At 46.4% G+C, this 16352-nt stretch overlaps 2 protein-coding genes across 2 annotated transcripts in view; both read left to right on the forward strand.

The window, feature by feature from the left end:
* Positions 1-6942, forward strand: part of itga5 (integrin, alpha 5 (fibronectin receptor, alpha polypeptide)) — a 67253-nt gene extending 60311 nt beyond the window's left edge. The window contains exons 28-30 of the mRNA XM_069180988.1: positions 652-750; positions 2096-2218; positions 2690-6942. Of these exons, the coding sequence (XP_069037089.1) occupies positions 652-750; positions 2096-2218; positions 2690-2773 (306 nt within the window). The 3' untranslated portion in view covers positions 2774-6942. The remainder of the gene's footprint in view (positions 1-651; positions 751-2095; positions 2219-2689) is intronic.
* Positions 6943-9889: 2947 nt separating this feature from the next.
* On the forward strand, positions 9890-15850 carry LOC102694205 (chymotrypsin like elastase 1). Its single transcript, XM_006629345.3, has 8 exons — positions 9890-9978; positions 10505-10599; positions 11757-11857; positions 12967-13092; positions 13548-13684; positions 14668-14810; positions 15123-15272; positions 15703-15850. The coding sequence occupies exons 1-8, from the start codon at positions 9939-9941 to the stop codon at positions 15718-15720; spliced, it is 810 nt and encodes a 269-aa protein (XP_006629408.3). The 5' UTR covers positions 9890-9938; the 3' UTR covers positions 15721-15850.
* Positions 15851-16352: the final 502 nt, after the last annotated feature.

Here is a 16352-nt window from a genome sequence, read left to right on the forward strand (position 1 = left end):
CAGTCGAAATGTGGTGACGATATACCTTTATGTCAACACACCTAGAATACATATGAATCTAAAGTATCCTCTTGAAATTGTTTTAATGTAAGATATAAGATTTAAAAATTTTACTAACACTTTTATTGAGTTGGGGGGGAATTTTCCTCAGCTGAGTCTGCTCTGATAAAGGGCACTGTTGGAACGCAGATTGAGCCCTCACTGACCTGAGCAGCAGGGCAGATATGAAGGGAATAAGACTGCAAGTGTGCGTACTGAGACGTGTAGTTCTAGTAGGGAGCTGCGTCAGCATGCGTAGGCTGCAAAGGAACAGGTAAAGGTTTATTCCACACTGAAAAGAGAAGAAAAGAAACACAACGTTTCGGCCATGGAGCCTTCTTCAGGTGTCAACTGAGACACTGTGTCGATACCGAGACACGGCCTGCCTTACACTGCCTATAATGAGGTTCTTTTTACCTGTAAGGGGTGGATGCTGGGAGGCTGTAAAAATGTCAGTCAGTGGCCAGCAGCAGTGTTTTTTTTATTACCTGACTGTCACAGTTTTGCAGATTTGGGGGCTTTCATAAGTGTTTTCCTGGGGATTGGAAAAGGTCAGCAGATTTTGTGCAGAGTTCTGTGACTTATTTAGATCTGGAAATCTGTGCTTTGCAGAGAACGTACCCCTATGTCCTGGAGTGCACCGCAACCTACAACGTCCTCAAAATGCCCTACAAGATCCTGCCCAGGGAGCCGCCTACTGGATCTAAGCAGGTATGCTCAGCTCCTGAGAGGGCTCCGCCTCAGTGCGATATGTGCGCCTCGCGTGCTCACACTCCACAGTGCCCTGTGAACCTCATGGCTTTGTCTTCCCATCCACTGACCAGCAGTTAAAATCCGTGGAGCTAATCAGCCATTTATTCTGAACCCCAGGGGTCTCCAGCCCTGGACTAGGAAAGCTTTATGCTGTATAGGTAACGGCTAAAGCAAGCTTTCAAAAGACCTGTTAAACTCAATCTCAATCAAGCTTTATTGGCATGACTGGTAAATTACAGTGTAATTGACTGCATATACATCCAATACAATATCTTCAGATATTTGTAATCCAAATCTTTCCAAGGATATTTACATACAACATACAACACATAGAACATGATGGAGAGAGAGGCTCACTGTTCCTCAGGCTGTGACAGGAGATCACGTACTTTGCTGCCAGCTCCACTGAGTTCTCTCCCCCCTCTCCCAGTAGAGGCTGTTCTGATTCTGGCAGGTGTGGGGATTGTGGGATTGGATTTGTTATTCTGGGTGAAGAATGTTTGTGTAATCCCAGAATATTTCTCGCAGTGCAGTGGAAAGCGTTTGTTTCTCCCCGCTGGCGGGGGGGGGCAGCCAGGTCTGCCTGAGTTGCCCAGTTTCTATGGCCAGATTGTTGTCACTGAGCCTGTACTTTGTAAGGGTCGGTTTCACTTTGCTGTTTCCTACCTTGGTCAGCTATTCAGATAGTGTGTATTGTCTGTTTAGGATTCTGTAGAACGACCAGTTTGTGTTGTGCTTGTATATGTGTGTCCCAGTGGGTATGGTAGTGTTTTTTGGCTTCTTGTAATTTGGTTGATTTTTGATTTGTGTTGTTTTAGCTCTGCTGTCCTGAGACTATTTGGTGTAGTAATTAATTGTCAGCAATCCAAAAAGCACTTTGCTTTTAAGCTATTTAGAGATATATAAAAAAACAATCAAAATGTACTTCAGCCCTGAAGGCAGATGACAGTTCTCTCAATAGAACAAACTGGCTTTTTAATTGGTCAGTAATTTCAAAGTGTTTTTGCTGTGTGATCTACTAGACGGTCTAGGCTGGGGTTTACCAAGACCAGGGCTAGAGAACTGTTGTTCTACATACTGATCAGTGCCTTCCAAAGTTTAGAGGATCAGGGCAAGAAATCGTCTCTCGTTGGGTGGATTAAACAAGGGGAGTATTCTTGTTTTCGCTCCTTTGCAGCGTAACAGCAATAGATGTCTGTAGGTGTTTTGCACGAGTTCACTTCCATCGCTCTGTGCAAGACGACACGCAGTTTTGAATGCAGTACGTCTTCCTTGTTAAAACTGTATTCCATTCCCGCCCCAGGTCAGCACGCAGGTGATTTGGAACAAGCCGGACAGCCAGTACGCTGTTCCCCTCTGGATCATCATCCTGGCCATTTTAGCTGGTCTCCTGCTCCTAGCTCTGCTCATCTATGTGTTATATAAAGTAAGCATCCCGCGCACAGTCTTCATTCATTCCAGCTCTGTACCGTATTCCAGCGGTGCCCCATAAGGTGGCAGTGAGTCTGTTTTTTAACCTTTCAGACTTTTATTGGCTCATTGATGGCCAGTAATCAGGAGAGATTGTTTCTAAAGGCCTGTACTTCTCTTTTGGTAACTCTGGGGCTTCTCAAGTGTTAGTGGATGAATGTAGTTACATCTGATCGCTGCCCTTACAGTTTTCTGTACTCAGAACTGCCTGAAAGGTTCTGCTTTGTCCATATTGTGAAACTAAAACCCCAGTGTAGTTAGTGTACACCTTACAGTAACAGCCAAATAATGACTTCTTTATACATTGCAGTCACATTCTGTTCAAGAATGACAACGTGAAGTTTGTTCCAATGGTTTTATTTGTGTAAAAGCGTGAAGGAAGCTTATAGATTAAACATCCGTCTTCTGTTTATCTCTACTCTCACAGCTTGGCTTCTTCAAACGATCTCTTCCCTACGGCACTGCAATGGAGAAAGCCCAACTGAAACCTCAGGCTGCATCTGAGGCCTAGAAAAAAGAAGCGGGCGCCAAAACCGAAAGACCCCTGAAAACGAACAGCAACCCACAAGATTGTCATGGAAACCAAAGACGGAAAACAAAGTCTCTAGTTTAGACACAGGAGGATGTCCACTGGAACTCCACCGTGTTGCACTAAAGAGAAAGAAAACAACACAAATGAATGTTTACTTTAATTTAATTAAACACGAGGCTTAGCAGGATTAGGAGGAGTTATTTTTAGGAAGAAATAAAGGAAAAACAGGCTTACTTCCTGTCTTCCATCCTGCACAATGGAGGCAGTGGCCAGGTGTAACCCCAGCACTGTGCCTCGTACCCACATCTTGTCTCTAATCCTTCAGCCTCGTCTCTGGGGGACGCTGTCCGCAGTCTCTGCTCACGACCGGCTAGCCCCTGTTGTCTGGGTGTGAGGGACTGGGGGGTCCGGTTTGATTTCTCTTGGTGCTAGAATCAATCACACAGAGAGCCTCTTGGCAACACGTTTCAGCCGCGGGAACAATGTGGGGTTATTTTTCAAAAAGCTAACTTTCGATGCAAAATTACACATGTAAAACTGCCCTGAAAACAATACCTGGGGTTGGTTTTTAATACAAGAGAAAAACTAAATGAAATCCAGGTCTGGGATTTCTAGAGTTGTTTCTGCCAAAGACCACCATCCTTTTCTGTTTCCTGACCGGCTTCAGTATTTCCTGCTATTTCCCCTGTTCCACGTTGGGATGGAGCTCTCCAGATGCTGTACCTAGTCCAAAACCTGGATCAATCCAATAAGTGCCTTTAGCTTTTTAATGTGTTTTTCTCAATATTTTATTGGAGAAGCCCTCTTAAGTTTTTAAAGAAAGAGGGCTTACAGACACTGGGGTTGTATTTTTCGAGAACTGCAATCAAGACGCGAGTATATGAACACGAACTAACAGGAGATTGAACCTGGAACATCTTATCACAAAACCAGGAAAAATAAACATCTGTATACTGGTGTCACGTAGAGCCTAGACCCAAATCCTGCACAGACTACGTTTCGAGTGATGAAGGGCGGAGGCTGTTTTTTTGTGTGCTCTTTTTATGTTTTTCAGTCGTGAGATTATATGTGCACCACTTATTGAAGAGTTGAAACCATGGGGATCGATTTTGCACTCGAGCCACTGGGATCTGCCGGTGCTGAACAGGAGGTGTTGGAAGTTGCTCTACAGGTGTTCAGCACTCTGCGGTTTCCTCCTTTTGTTTGTTTTTTTAACCTTAGCCATCCATCCACCACCTCCATCTGGCTCCGTTTGTCAGCAGAATCCGTGAAACCAAACCATCTGGGCCGTGCTGGAGCGACGACGGAAGATCCTCACGCCCTCCTCCGACAGGGAGCCTTGAAGCTGCAGGAATGGGAGACATTATGAGGCGTGCTGATTGGGGTTCTTTTCCCCCCATTGCAGAGTTTAGGGGATCAGGCAGGGCACCCAGCTGCCGTACACGGTGGGCAAGAAGGCATAGATCTTGAAAGGCAAGGAAATCTTGCCTTTCATTAAACCAAAAAACTCCACTGGGGCCATCTGATGCCCCTCTCCACTGCAGCTGGGATACCAAGCTCCAGTCACGCTTTCAGGCAAGCATTTCTTTGCAGGGACTCAGAAAGGTCAAGTTTGTTTTCAGACTGTTTGGAACTACAAAGACTCTTTGGTGTAGTGCACTGGCCAAGTCTCTTTTGCAATTGGTCTTGGTGCTTATTGTGTTCATGTGCGTTTCCCTATGACAGTGCATAACAACCACGCAATCGTTTTGCATGTTCCATGCTCTCAAAGTGATTTTACCCCCAAATTTCCCTGTTTTTATTGATCTTTAATCCACCCTGTACTTAATTCAGGTTAGGTCTGATTAATATTTATCTCAAATAACATTGCCCACTTTGGAAGGTTTGCAAGATCTGTGCTGTTGTAGCATAAACATTTGTGTTCATTAGAAAAATAATGGTAAAATAATAGCAATCATCTGAATATCCCAGGACTCACTGAGAAATCTTGTTTTTTTTTTCCATTCTGTTTGTGCCAAATCTTTTACATACAAATGCTGAAATGATATTTTACCCCCCTTTTCTGAAACTTTTCAAATCAGTGATTTGATCCTGTTTGCCTTGGTTATTTCACTGTGGAAAATTGCAATCTTTACTGTAGTAAGACTCGGTGTGAACACTGCGAGAACGGAGATGTTTGGCTCCTGGAAGGTTGAAGGCGCCACTCGGGAAAGGTTTAAGGTTGATTAGAGGGGGTGGGGTATGTCTGGGTGTGGGCGGGGCTGGGGGTGGAGCCAGGCGTGGTTATGGGTGGTGGGTGTGGCTTGCTCCTTGAATCCACACTGACTGCCACGGAAACCAAGACAATCTGAATAGGCCACTCAGAGGTGCAGCTTCATCCAGGAACTGAAGACGCATGGTTTGGGCCTCATTTATAAATATTAATTAAAAACTGGAGGGTTTACCAATCACTGCCATGTCTCTTTGACAAGTGTTTTCAGTGTGTTGCCAAGGGCAGATGGGGGGCGATGTTAGGCGAAGTGCATTTTCTCCAACTCTTCTGTTATGCCTTTGTGGCCTTCAAATATTCCTCGCAAGCCCCTTGGCCTATACCACCACTGAAGTAGCCGGTGCTGAGCTCTGGCCTTTATTGTTCAAAAGTGGAGTAGCAGGGTAATGAAAACGGCAATACCTGCACTCCGAAGCTGCTAAACCTTTCAAGGCACGCGTGTGTCATTTTCCATCCGTTAACAGGCTGGCAGCCTCATCACAGCGGAAGTTTCGGCTCTTTTCGCAGATTGTCTGAGAGTGCAGGCGCCCGTAGCCTCCAGCACGTGTTGCGCTGCCGCTTCTCAAAGCGCACCTGTCCCACAGCAGGAGCCGGCCCTTAGCTCTCCCACTGTCCTGCTCGCTCTGAGGCAGAGGTGTCCAGGCCTCCTGGGAGCCTGGGTCTCCTGAGGGAAAGTGACAGGGTCCTCAGAAGCTCTCGCACAGCCCTCAGCTCCTCAAGGAATTTGGATAAGTCACAGTGAGACAGAGGGGCTAAACGTCCAGTTATTGGGAAACCCCCCACGTCAGTGGTGTAAGTGCAATATGTTTATAGCTTCTGTTTCTCCCACGCTTGATATTTTAGAGTGAGGGGGCTGACCCAGATGTGCCAGTCTTTTTTTTCCTCCTTGCTCCGAGTGTTTCTACAAGACCTTGAGTGATTCACCTCAATCCACATACATTTTTTGGAAATGAACTGAAAAAAAAGATTTTTGCCTACATTTTATTTAACTGCAATGCCTTGAGCTTGATTAAAGATGGAATAAGAACTCTCAGGGTGTCTGTCCTGCCAATCCAGAGGCCTCTCAGGGGCTGTGACCTGTGACCTGAGGCCTTGTAAGAATATGGGCCGTCTCAGTCACTGGATCAACATGGAGGCCTAGCACAGTTACTAAGGCTGTGATTGTAGCCCTTAGTCTGCCTTGGGCACCAGAGTTTATAGTTTGTAGTGCATGGTTGCAAACACACGTCTGTTTTAACAGTTTTGTATATCTGCATGTGTTATCTACACACGAACTGACATCCTGTACCTTAAATTAGTAAGTTCCTGAAAATCGCTGACTAGAGTCGATTGTTCAGTAATTTTAAAGAGATGTTGCTGAGAAAACAGTTTAGTGTAACCGTATATCCAGCATAATGGGCAAAAGGATAATCTTGCGACAGATGCAGGGTATTTGAGTTTTCAGCTGCCTTTGTTCATTAGACAACGAACCAGCATAAGACCTGTCAAAACCAAAGAAACCACAACACTAAAACATGCTTGAAAGTTATTCAGTTTGAATCGTCTTTTCCTCTTGGTGGTGAGAACCTTGGAGCAATAGGAGAAAAGACAGTTGTATTTGTTTTCCAGGTCATTATGTTGCATTGCCTTTCACTTCAGGACTGTGTAGGTTTGTCACACAGTTGCACTGGGTCAGTCCTTCTATTATTTTAAACTATTTTTTTTCCACAGACATTTTTAAGTTGTAAATATAAATCTGCAAACACGAATATTTGAAGCGTTTGATGAAATTACTCTGGATTGTGGTGGAATTTCTCTCTCCCCATATTGGGGGAAATGTAATTTTTTATTGATGTATTTTACTGTTGGCAATTAAATAAAATCTGTTTTTACAAAAGTGGTTGAAAGCGTATTGTTTTTTTTAAACACATGATTTACATGGTATTGGCCAACTTTCAGTTCATGGGATGAACATTAGATTAATAAAGACAGTATTGTGGGTGCTTAAATGCCATTTAGGGTAAGTTCTACATGAGTTATTATCCACTTAGTTTGGAAATGTGCTGTTTGGAGACAGCACTGACTCCTGTACTGTCATGGAGAGAAAGTGGTCCTCGCTGTCAGAGTTGTCTATTCTTGCACCTGCTACAGTTCTGCAGTGCCAGACAGGAAAGTTTGTGCTGCCTGCAGGCAATGGCAAATGGGATCTGCAGTCCAGGAGATAATCTTCTCTTTAACATCTCGGCTGTTAAAGGCTCAGATAAGAAAACGGCCAATTCATCCATTGAATCTTGAGGCATGATGTTGGCTGTTACTGAGAGGTCAGGCAGCAATTCCTGATTGAAGGAGCCTACTGGCAATAGTGTGTTGCCATTAGACAGTGCTCTGTATTGCGGTCTTGAAGAGGGTGATCGTATTGAGGCTGTGGCACACAACAAAGCATGTCTGGAACGACCCCTGACCAGTGTCCGATTCCTTGGCATTGAATCATGGAGGTACTGTTGAGATGGCTGTTCATACAATTTGTTTGGAAGGTTTTTGGGAAGCAGTTCTTGTTGTTTTTCATTTTTTTTGTTTTATAGGTGTCCTGCAATGCATCGTATCCCCAAATCTCCCAACTGCTTATCACTACATGCTGCAAATTGTTAGAAGATGGTGTTGATGTGCTTTAGCTAGCCTTGTGCCCCCCCCACCCCCACCCCCACCCCCACCCCAGTGGCATTTAGCCGAGTTGCTGTTTCGTCATCTAATAAGCATCTTGCTAATCTTTAACACGATGCAAGAAAAACATGTGCTGACAACATCAAGGAATTAGAAACATTGCAAAGCATCGTGTTACCATTAAAAAGACAATGGGGAAATAAAGAAGAAAATAAACCCGTTCTGGGTTGGTTAATATAGAAAAGATGTAACACTTTTCAGTTGATCCAAACTGTTTTTTCTGATTGTTTAAAGCCCCGCTACAATGAACGCATGAGGACGGGGCCCCAAGTCCTGCGGGGGTCAATGGTTTGTCGGTATTTAAAGCATGTGGGTAATAAAGACAGATGGAGATTTGGCACGGTTTTTGACTTTGGCTTACTTCCATGTGGGGAGCATGAATTTATAACAAACTTAAAGCACGTTCCATGCGCTGGATGATTCGTGCGTAAGCACTGATTATTGGCAAATTCTGCAGCATTCAAATGAATTTTCACTTTGCGGTACTACCACTGCTGGAAAGGTATGAACATGGGAAGCCCTGGCTCTGCGGTGTCATGGCCCAGGTCATCCTGTGGCATGATTTTCAGCAGCGCAGGATTTAAATGCAGGAATCCCTACTCTGTCTGGACAGCAAAAGGCTTAAAGGGGACTGCAAGGCTTATTTTAGATTTCGGGGTTAGTGAGTATCGGTAATGATGAATACATTTCAAACCATTAGAAAAATAAAATGTACACAGTAAAGGGTAAAAACTTGAATTTACATCAAACGAAATGTTCAAGTATGCCCAGAGCCATGTTCTGTGATTCAGGAGGAGACAACCAAGCTTCCAGTGAGGTGAAGCGGCCCTACGACGTTATGACACATGCATGTGAACACATCTATAATAATCCAATAGAAATATTTTTCTTGACTTCCAGACGGTTTTGCCGACAAATACTAATTTAACTCCACACGCAGATCACATTGGAATATTTCTGCGGCGAAATGTCTGCTGTACAATCTGTACTTACTTGCTTGTACATCACATGTCATCAGTCATTACAGTGACTAGTGAGCAGGAAGGGCCACTCGAATGCAAGTTTGAGATAACATGGCGATTTAGATTTAGTTCATGTTTTGTGCTTATTTGGGAATTTGTCGTTTTTTTCCCATTCCATCAATGAATTTATTCGGTTACTGAAATTGAATAACCGGTCTGAGAAAGTGGGACTGCAGCTCCCCTTTAAGAGTCCTTCCTTGATGGGGTGTGCTGGGACCCATGTGAGACAGGAAGGGTGCTATGCAGAGCTCCAGGGACCTAATCTCTGCCGGCTTGTTTATTCTGCACTCTGTTCCAGGAACAAGGTGGGCGAGGGATGGGCACAGCTGCCTGACTCCCACAGAGGGCAGGGGCCTGTGACAGGCTGAGCTTGACCCAGACAAGACGCTGGCTGCAGCTGCTGGCTTTCAGGGGACATAGGTGCCTGTACCTGTGTGACTCACTAAAAAGTCCAGTTCTGTCCCGGTGCGCTACACCCACTGCTCAAGTAGACTGCCTGAATGACTTGGATGGCTTGAGGAGAAACCAGACAGTGTGGTATCACCAGTCCTGGCCTGAACATAGCCCTGTTGAAAACTGGCAGAGGTAGAGGAGTGTGCAGCTCAGTCTCACATGCAGTACCTTCTCGCCTCACTTGAAGGCCAGGCTGCTAAAGCCCAGCCGATGGGCTTGAACTGCAGAGAATTCCATGTTTTGTGGAAGATTGATCATGTCCTGCTCAAGATGATCTTACTGCTCCCAGAGGCCCAGTGGGCTCTTCAGTGGGATCTTGGAGAACCGCAGGTCCGGATTCAGTTATGTAGTGGTACCTTCCTTACTGTATCACTTCCATGATGCCTTCAGTCTTGCCTCTGGCAATTCAGCCCAGGAGTGAGCCTGACCCTTCTTTTGCATTAACAAAGGGGAAAAATCAATAACAGACAAGGATATGGAAAACAAGATGCCTCTGGAAGGGCCAGCCTTGGTCTCCTGAGATAATCTTGGGATTGGGCACACACTTTAGCGACACAGCTGGACCTTTCCCACTGGCTGGGAAAAGAAGGAACACATTACTTTAGCTGTGACCTTGGGACACGTGACAGAGCATTGCACTGTATAAGAAGACAGCAGTGCATTCAGGTGGGTACAGTGAACACTGACACCTGGTGCCACCATGCTGAGACTTCTGCTCCTGACGACCCTCGCCGTGTTCGGTAAGAACTCCTCTCCCCATTCAGCCTCAGGGTGCTCTGCACAATTAAGAAATGCATTTAAATTAAATTGATCATTCGTGTTCATTCGTTTTTGAAGTTGAAAGTTTGAAGTTATTTTGAATATTAATCATTTAAAATCGAGAAGTAGGCGAGCTTTTGACAAATTTTCCTACCCATTTTGTTCCATGTGAGTGGAGTTGAGAATATAATGCAAAGAAAACTCTCGTGGCCTGGATCTGGATTGGATCTGTTACCCTAATACGCTAGACAAGCAATGTTCCTGTTATTTTGACGTCACAAGCCTGTCTGGCTAACCAGTAAAGTTGCCACGAGAGCTTGCAGAAAGTAAAACCTGGAGTGGGTTGGACTGCTATGCAATGGGATTCTTAGCTGCTGGCATGTAGAACAGCAGCCCATGGCGGTCAGCATGGAAGAAGGCCTGAGCTGTGCAGCTGTCCATCAGCTGTGCAGCATACTTACTGCTCTCCCCTGTGCCTGCCTGTGTGTGGCGGTGTGCGATCCGCAGCGTGGGCAGAGGAGGTGCAGTACCTGGAGGATGCGGTTGGCCTCGAGCGTGTGGTGAACGGAGAAAACGCCAGGCCCCACTCCTGGCCCTGGCAGGTGAGTGGCACCAAAGTCCCCCCCAGGGGCATCGGACACTCCCCACTCACCCCCACACACCCTACCTCCTTAGAACTGAGTATCAGCACTAGAGAGGCTTACAGAGGCACTAGACTGATGCCCCTCTGTCTGTGTTACAGGCTTTACATCCATCAGAGATATGAATGAAAAAATAAACCTGAAAATAGAAAGTTGACTGTGCAAAATTGTATTTGACAACGAACCCCCATATGCGCTTCCAAGTGAAGCTGGACAATGTAGCTATGTTTTGTTTCAGATTAATATCTGCCGGGGCGAGTGTGAAGAAACTAGCAGCTCATTTCAGAGTTTTTTTTGCTTTGTGTGCAAAGCTCAGTGAGGGCAGCTCTCTGAAATGTCTGCGCGTGTTCTTGGAAATCTAGCGGAAAGTCTGACAGCAACATATTTTTCTAAAGCCTGGTGACCCAGTGCTTCATACCGAGTCCAACATGGAGGCTGGTGCCACTGGGGTGTTCTTCCATGTGGAGTTTTCCCAGGACGTTTTCCCAGGTGCCCTGGGTTTCCTTCTCCTTAACACAGATGATTACTGGGCTAATTAACCACTAAGGAATGTCCATTCCTTAAGGAGGGGACTGGGCACCCCCCTAAATAATGGCAAGAGTGGCTCTGATGCCAGGGGACTTTCAGGGATAAAATATGTGGATCAGTACTGTCTTAATAATTCCTCAAAGTTATATGGTGCTTTTCGATCCCAAGGATCCCAACACTCTTTAGATACAGGAGCAGACTCCATGCATTCACCATTGAAGTGCAGCACACACCTGGGTGACACACAGCAGAAACAGGGGGAGGAGGGAGAAGCATCTTCATCAATTGAATGAAGGGGAAAGTTACAGAGACCAATTTGTAGCACCCCTGAATGGAATTTAGCCAGGTCAGTGGAGTTAAGAGCCCTACTCCTAAGAACAGTGTCCTGGGATCTTTAAAGGACTAGTCATCAGAACCGCAGTTTAATGTTTTAGCAGAAGAATGGCACGTTCCACAGCACAATCTCCAGTCCCTATTCTGGGACGTTGGCTGGGACATTCCGGGAAAGAGGAAAGAGCGCCCCCCCCCTACATGAACTGTGTACCTGCAGTCGTTCACTGCCCAGTGCTCACTTTCTCTCCCTCTGGCAGATCTCCCTGCAGTATCTCTCTGGGGGGAGCTACTATCACACCTGCGGAGGGACTCTGATCAGGAGGCGCTGGGTGATGACCGCTGCCCACTGTGTGGACAGGTAACGCCAGTCTCATCAGCACCACGCCTGGCGGTTTCTTTGTTCAGTCTCATCTTTGTCTGGTGTGAAACCTCAACTAAAACAGAAAGCGCTGAACGTGCCATAAGTTGATATTATTGCACGATCATAAATAACCAAACTATACCCAGTGATCCTGGAGGGCAAAAGTCAGGTTGGTTGGTGAGCTGTGGTTGGCAGAAATTGGACCACAAATCATGACAATTTGGCAAATTCTTCCAAACCCAGATCACATGATTCTGCCAAACGAGCTACCCAGGTTTCCATGTTCACTTTGATAGCAGTAGCTGTTCCTCAAAGCGGGGTATGATCAATCTGCGTTCATAGAACACAACAATATGTCAGGATAACATTTGAAAACTGCCATCTTCAGTTTGTGAATGTTAAGTTTTTCAGCAATTTAAGCCATAGTTCTAATGTGTTTAGTTAGGAGTGGCCAGCCCCTGTATACGCTGGGGAGTAGAGGGTGTTTCACAGTTTCTACAGTACATCACCTTCAGAACAGGTCAGTATACAGTTGATGTCACTGAGATATAAAACCAATGTTGTGACTCTCTATGGTCATTAAAATCCCTGGGCTTTTCTCGAAAAGGGTGTAACCCTGGTGTCCTGGCCAAATTTCCCATTGGCCTTTACCAATCACGGCCTCCTAATAATCCCCATCTATGAATTGGCTTCATCACTCTGTTCTCCTCTCCACTGATAGCTGGTGTGTGGGGAGAGTACTGGTGCACTCTGGCTGCTGTCACATCATACAGGTGGGGCTGCACACTGGTGGTGGTGGAGAGTCCCCATTACCTGTAAAGCTCTTTGAGTGGAGTGTCCAGAAAAGTGCTATATAAGTGCTATATAGGTCTAAGGAATTATTATTATTTATATTTATTGTGTCTCTCTATATATAAAACATATAATACCTACATGACTGTGGTTTACTAAACAGTTATATAAGCATTAAATATTAAGATCAATATTCTGTGCAAACTGATGCAGACCCTAGTTCTAGACCAACAGTGCAAGATAGTTTCTGTGAATTGCCTGTGTGAATCTGGGATTCACTGGGATAAAAAGATCCCCTATCCTGTGTGCTGCAGGCCCATGACTTTCCGCGTAGTGCTGGGTGACCACAGCCTCTACTCGAGCGACAGCACGGAGCAGTACATCAGTGTCCAGCGCATCTTCGTGCACCCCAACTGGAACTCCAACAGTGTCTCCAGCGGGTGAGCCTCGCCTCAGACTGGCCTGCGTGCAGTGCTGGCCTCCGGCCTTAGGGGGGCACCAAAGATCAAGAGCTACCAAATAAGTACGCCACACAGCGCAATTGACAGCAGACTCCAAACGCAGCCTCAGATTCACCTAAACTGAAGAGGAGACGTATATTTTTTAAATTGTTATCCTAAAGGTGGTGCTCCCCAGCTATTCTTGAATAATTTCTTTGAATAACTTAAAAAAATAACAAGTATTTCAGTAACTTAAGACCCTAAGTATATATCCAAGTGACAGAGGGTGGATTTTCCTCTTGGTTCCTGGTAGCTTAGTGTGCACCGTATTCAAAATCTTTTGCCATATTTAGGGCCTGTTTTATTCAAAACCGGTCTAGCAACAGCAGAGCTTTATTGGTGAAGAGGACTGGGGCCTCTTTGTCCAAACCCGACAAGTTCTTCCTGGGTTGCAGGTACGACATCGCCCTGCTCAAGCTATCTCAGGACGCCACCCTGAACTCCTATGTGCAGCTGGGCACCCTGCCCCCCTCTGGCCAGGTCCTGCCCAACAACAACCCCTGCTACATCTCCGGCTGGGGGCGGACCCAGAGTGAGTGTCCCGCACAGAACTGGAGCTGACGGGAGGGGGGCAAATGGGATTTAGAGCCAATTAAACGCTTAACAGTGTGGACCCAGTCTCACCAGAATCTACTTCATTATCCACATACAGCGGAAATCTCCCTCTGGCTTCACTGAGACAACAAGCAAAACAGTGTGATGCAGAGTGTGGAGTACACAAAACATCCAATGGATTTTCCAAATGTGTACAATCAGTGCGATATAAATACCAATGCAGTGCAGTATGTTACAGTACACAAGACTCAAGAGTGACATACACATATATGCTGCCATTATATTAATGATCTTTTCACACTTTATGTACCTTCCCACCACCTACATTCTATTCAAACCAGGGCCTTAGCTGCCCCTATAGTGTATTTAAATAGCAGACATCCTGGGCATCCTAGGAAACTTACTTCCTTAGAAAGAATACAGCCCAGATACAAGTGCAGGAATAACACAATAGTATAATTCTGCTTTTTAATGCGATTGTACTTGTTCCAACTCATTTTGTGACTGTTTTGAAACGTAGTTCTAAGGCCATCGTGCTCCATGTCAGAATGGCAGGGGGCTGCCCTGTTGTCCCAATCAAGAGACAAGAGACAAGTCTTCAAAGAGCAGAGCAGAGCGGAGGACATGGCTCTGTGGACATGGTTCTTGTCTCTCCAGCAGCTGCGGCTGCCTGCAGACAGGGCATCTCCCTGCTGCCCTGAGTGACAGGGAATGGGTTCCATGCCCATTGCTTAAACAGCTGTGGGAACATGGAGTGATGCATGATGCCTGATTGTCCAGTACGTGCTCTCTGAGGCATACGCTCCTGTGCAAATAAGACTGTAAAATTATTCCACCATGAACGTGCACTATAGGACGTTTTCTGTTTCACCATTCTTTCTCCGTGCTTTTGGCCATGCCTTTGAAGAGCCGTGGGTCATGGCGGATCTCGGTGTAAAGCACTGTTGTCTTTGTGTCCAGCCGGGGGTCAGCTGGCCAGCGTGCTCCAGCAGGCCTACCTGCCCGTGGTGGACTACCGCACCTGCTCCAGCAGCTCCTGGTGGGGCTCCACTGTCAAGAACACCATGGTCTGTGCCGGCGGCTACGACAAATCCGGCTGCCAGGTACAGATGCTGAAAGCCCTACCGCTTTGCTCCTCTCTTGCTCTTCTTTGTTGCCTTCCCTGGTCAACTGCTGGAAAACTGATGGCTCCCTGGGGCCCTCCATTGGGGGAGATCAGTGGTGTGTGCTGGCAAGGTAACTCACTGGGTTTCTGGGGTACGCTGGCCACCCGATTCCTTCCCTCTTGGGAATGAGCCAGTCTGTGAAAGCCAGCTCTTCGTCACCTCAGACCCCCCTGGCCTCTATTTCCACGCGAGGGCGGGGCTGCTCCTGCTCCGCTCTGATCCGCCCTCTCTCGCCCCCCCCCCCCACAGGGTGATTCCGGCGGCCCCCTGAACTGCCAGGTCAACGGGAACCACGCTGTGCATGGCGTGACCAGCTTCGTGTCGTCCTATGGCTGCAACTACTACCAGAAGCCCACTGTCTTCACCAGGGTGTCCGCTTACATCGGCTGGCTGGAGGACGTAAGGATATCAGACCGCTGGGATCATGCCTGCTTGTTGGCCACGTCACTCATGGGGGCTTGGGGTTAAAAAGTGTAGCTCAGGCACTCAATCCCCTCAATTATATCCTCAACATACTATAACTGTGCCAAGGCTGCCTATTTCTGATCTAGTGCTTCTTGTGTAGTTACTGCAGCTTGTGTGTGATCATACTGCGGGTCTGGCAGCGCACTGAATCATTTGGTTAGGTCTGGAGTGGATTTCAGCATCAATGATCAAACGTTTTATGGCAGAACAGTGCAGGTTGTTGCTGCGGGAACAAAGTCTGGTGTCTCTTAGACATGGACACCAGCTCAAACACGGTGCTGCCACAGGGTCTTTGACTTGGCTGCCTGGCAGGAAGACTGATCTGTCCATCTGTCTGGACTCCTCCCCTTCTTCCCTTTAACAGGTCATTGCCAAGAACTGAATGCCACTGTACTTCGGGAGCAAGGGCGACGCCAGAATGACGGGCACACAGGTCCCCACGATCCTCTGATACCTTCCGACCCTGAGCAGGGTGGGCACTGCTCCTCACAGACTGAAATAAATTGGATTGATCAAAACCACATGTTTCTGTGCCTTCTATGCCACCTTCTGCAGCTTCACTTATCAGAATGTGTTTGGGCACAGACCCTGTTTCTTACACTGATCTCACTATTACATTCAGTGTTTGCAGTTTGTACAACAAGGGATACTGGCCCTATTTCATCAATAGAATTTGCACATCATTGTTTATAAAGCCTGAAATAGATTACAGTGCTATGCGACTGTGATCTATTTCCTGGGATAGCGTTACGCAATACGACACAGATCTCAAAAGGTTTAAGAGAAGTGCTATTTCATATAAGAGGAGGCCATTTGGAGCATCTAGCCCCTTTGTTTTATGATTGATCCGCTCATCCAGCTATTTCTCGAAAGAAGTCAGGTCTGCATCAAGAAGAACATGGCTGGGTAGTTTCATACCCCCACAACTCTTTGCGTAAACAAGTGCCTCCTGTTTTTCAGTCCTCTAGGTTGTGTTTCACTGTCCCTTCTGAAGACATCTGCTGTGTTGAGTCT

The sequence above is a fragment of the Lepisosteus oculatus genome, chromosome 1 (genome assembly GCF_040954835.1).
Source record: "Lepisosteus oculatus isolate fLepOcu1 chromosome 1, fLepOcu1.hap2, whole genome shotgun sequence".
Classification (NCBI taxonomy): Eukaryota; Metazoa; Chordata; class Actinopteri; order Semionotiformes; family Lepisosteidae; genus Lepisosteus; species Lepisosteus oculatus.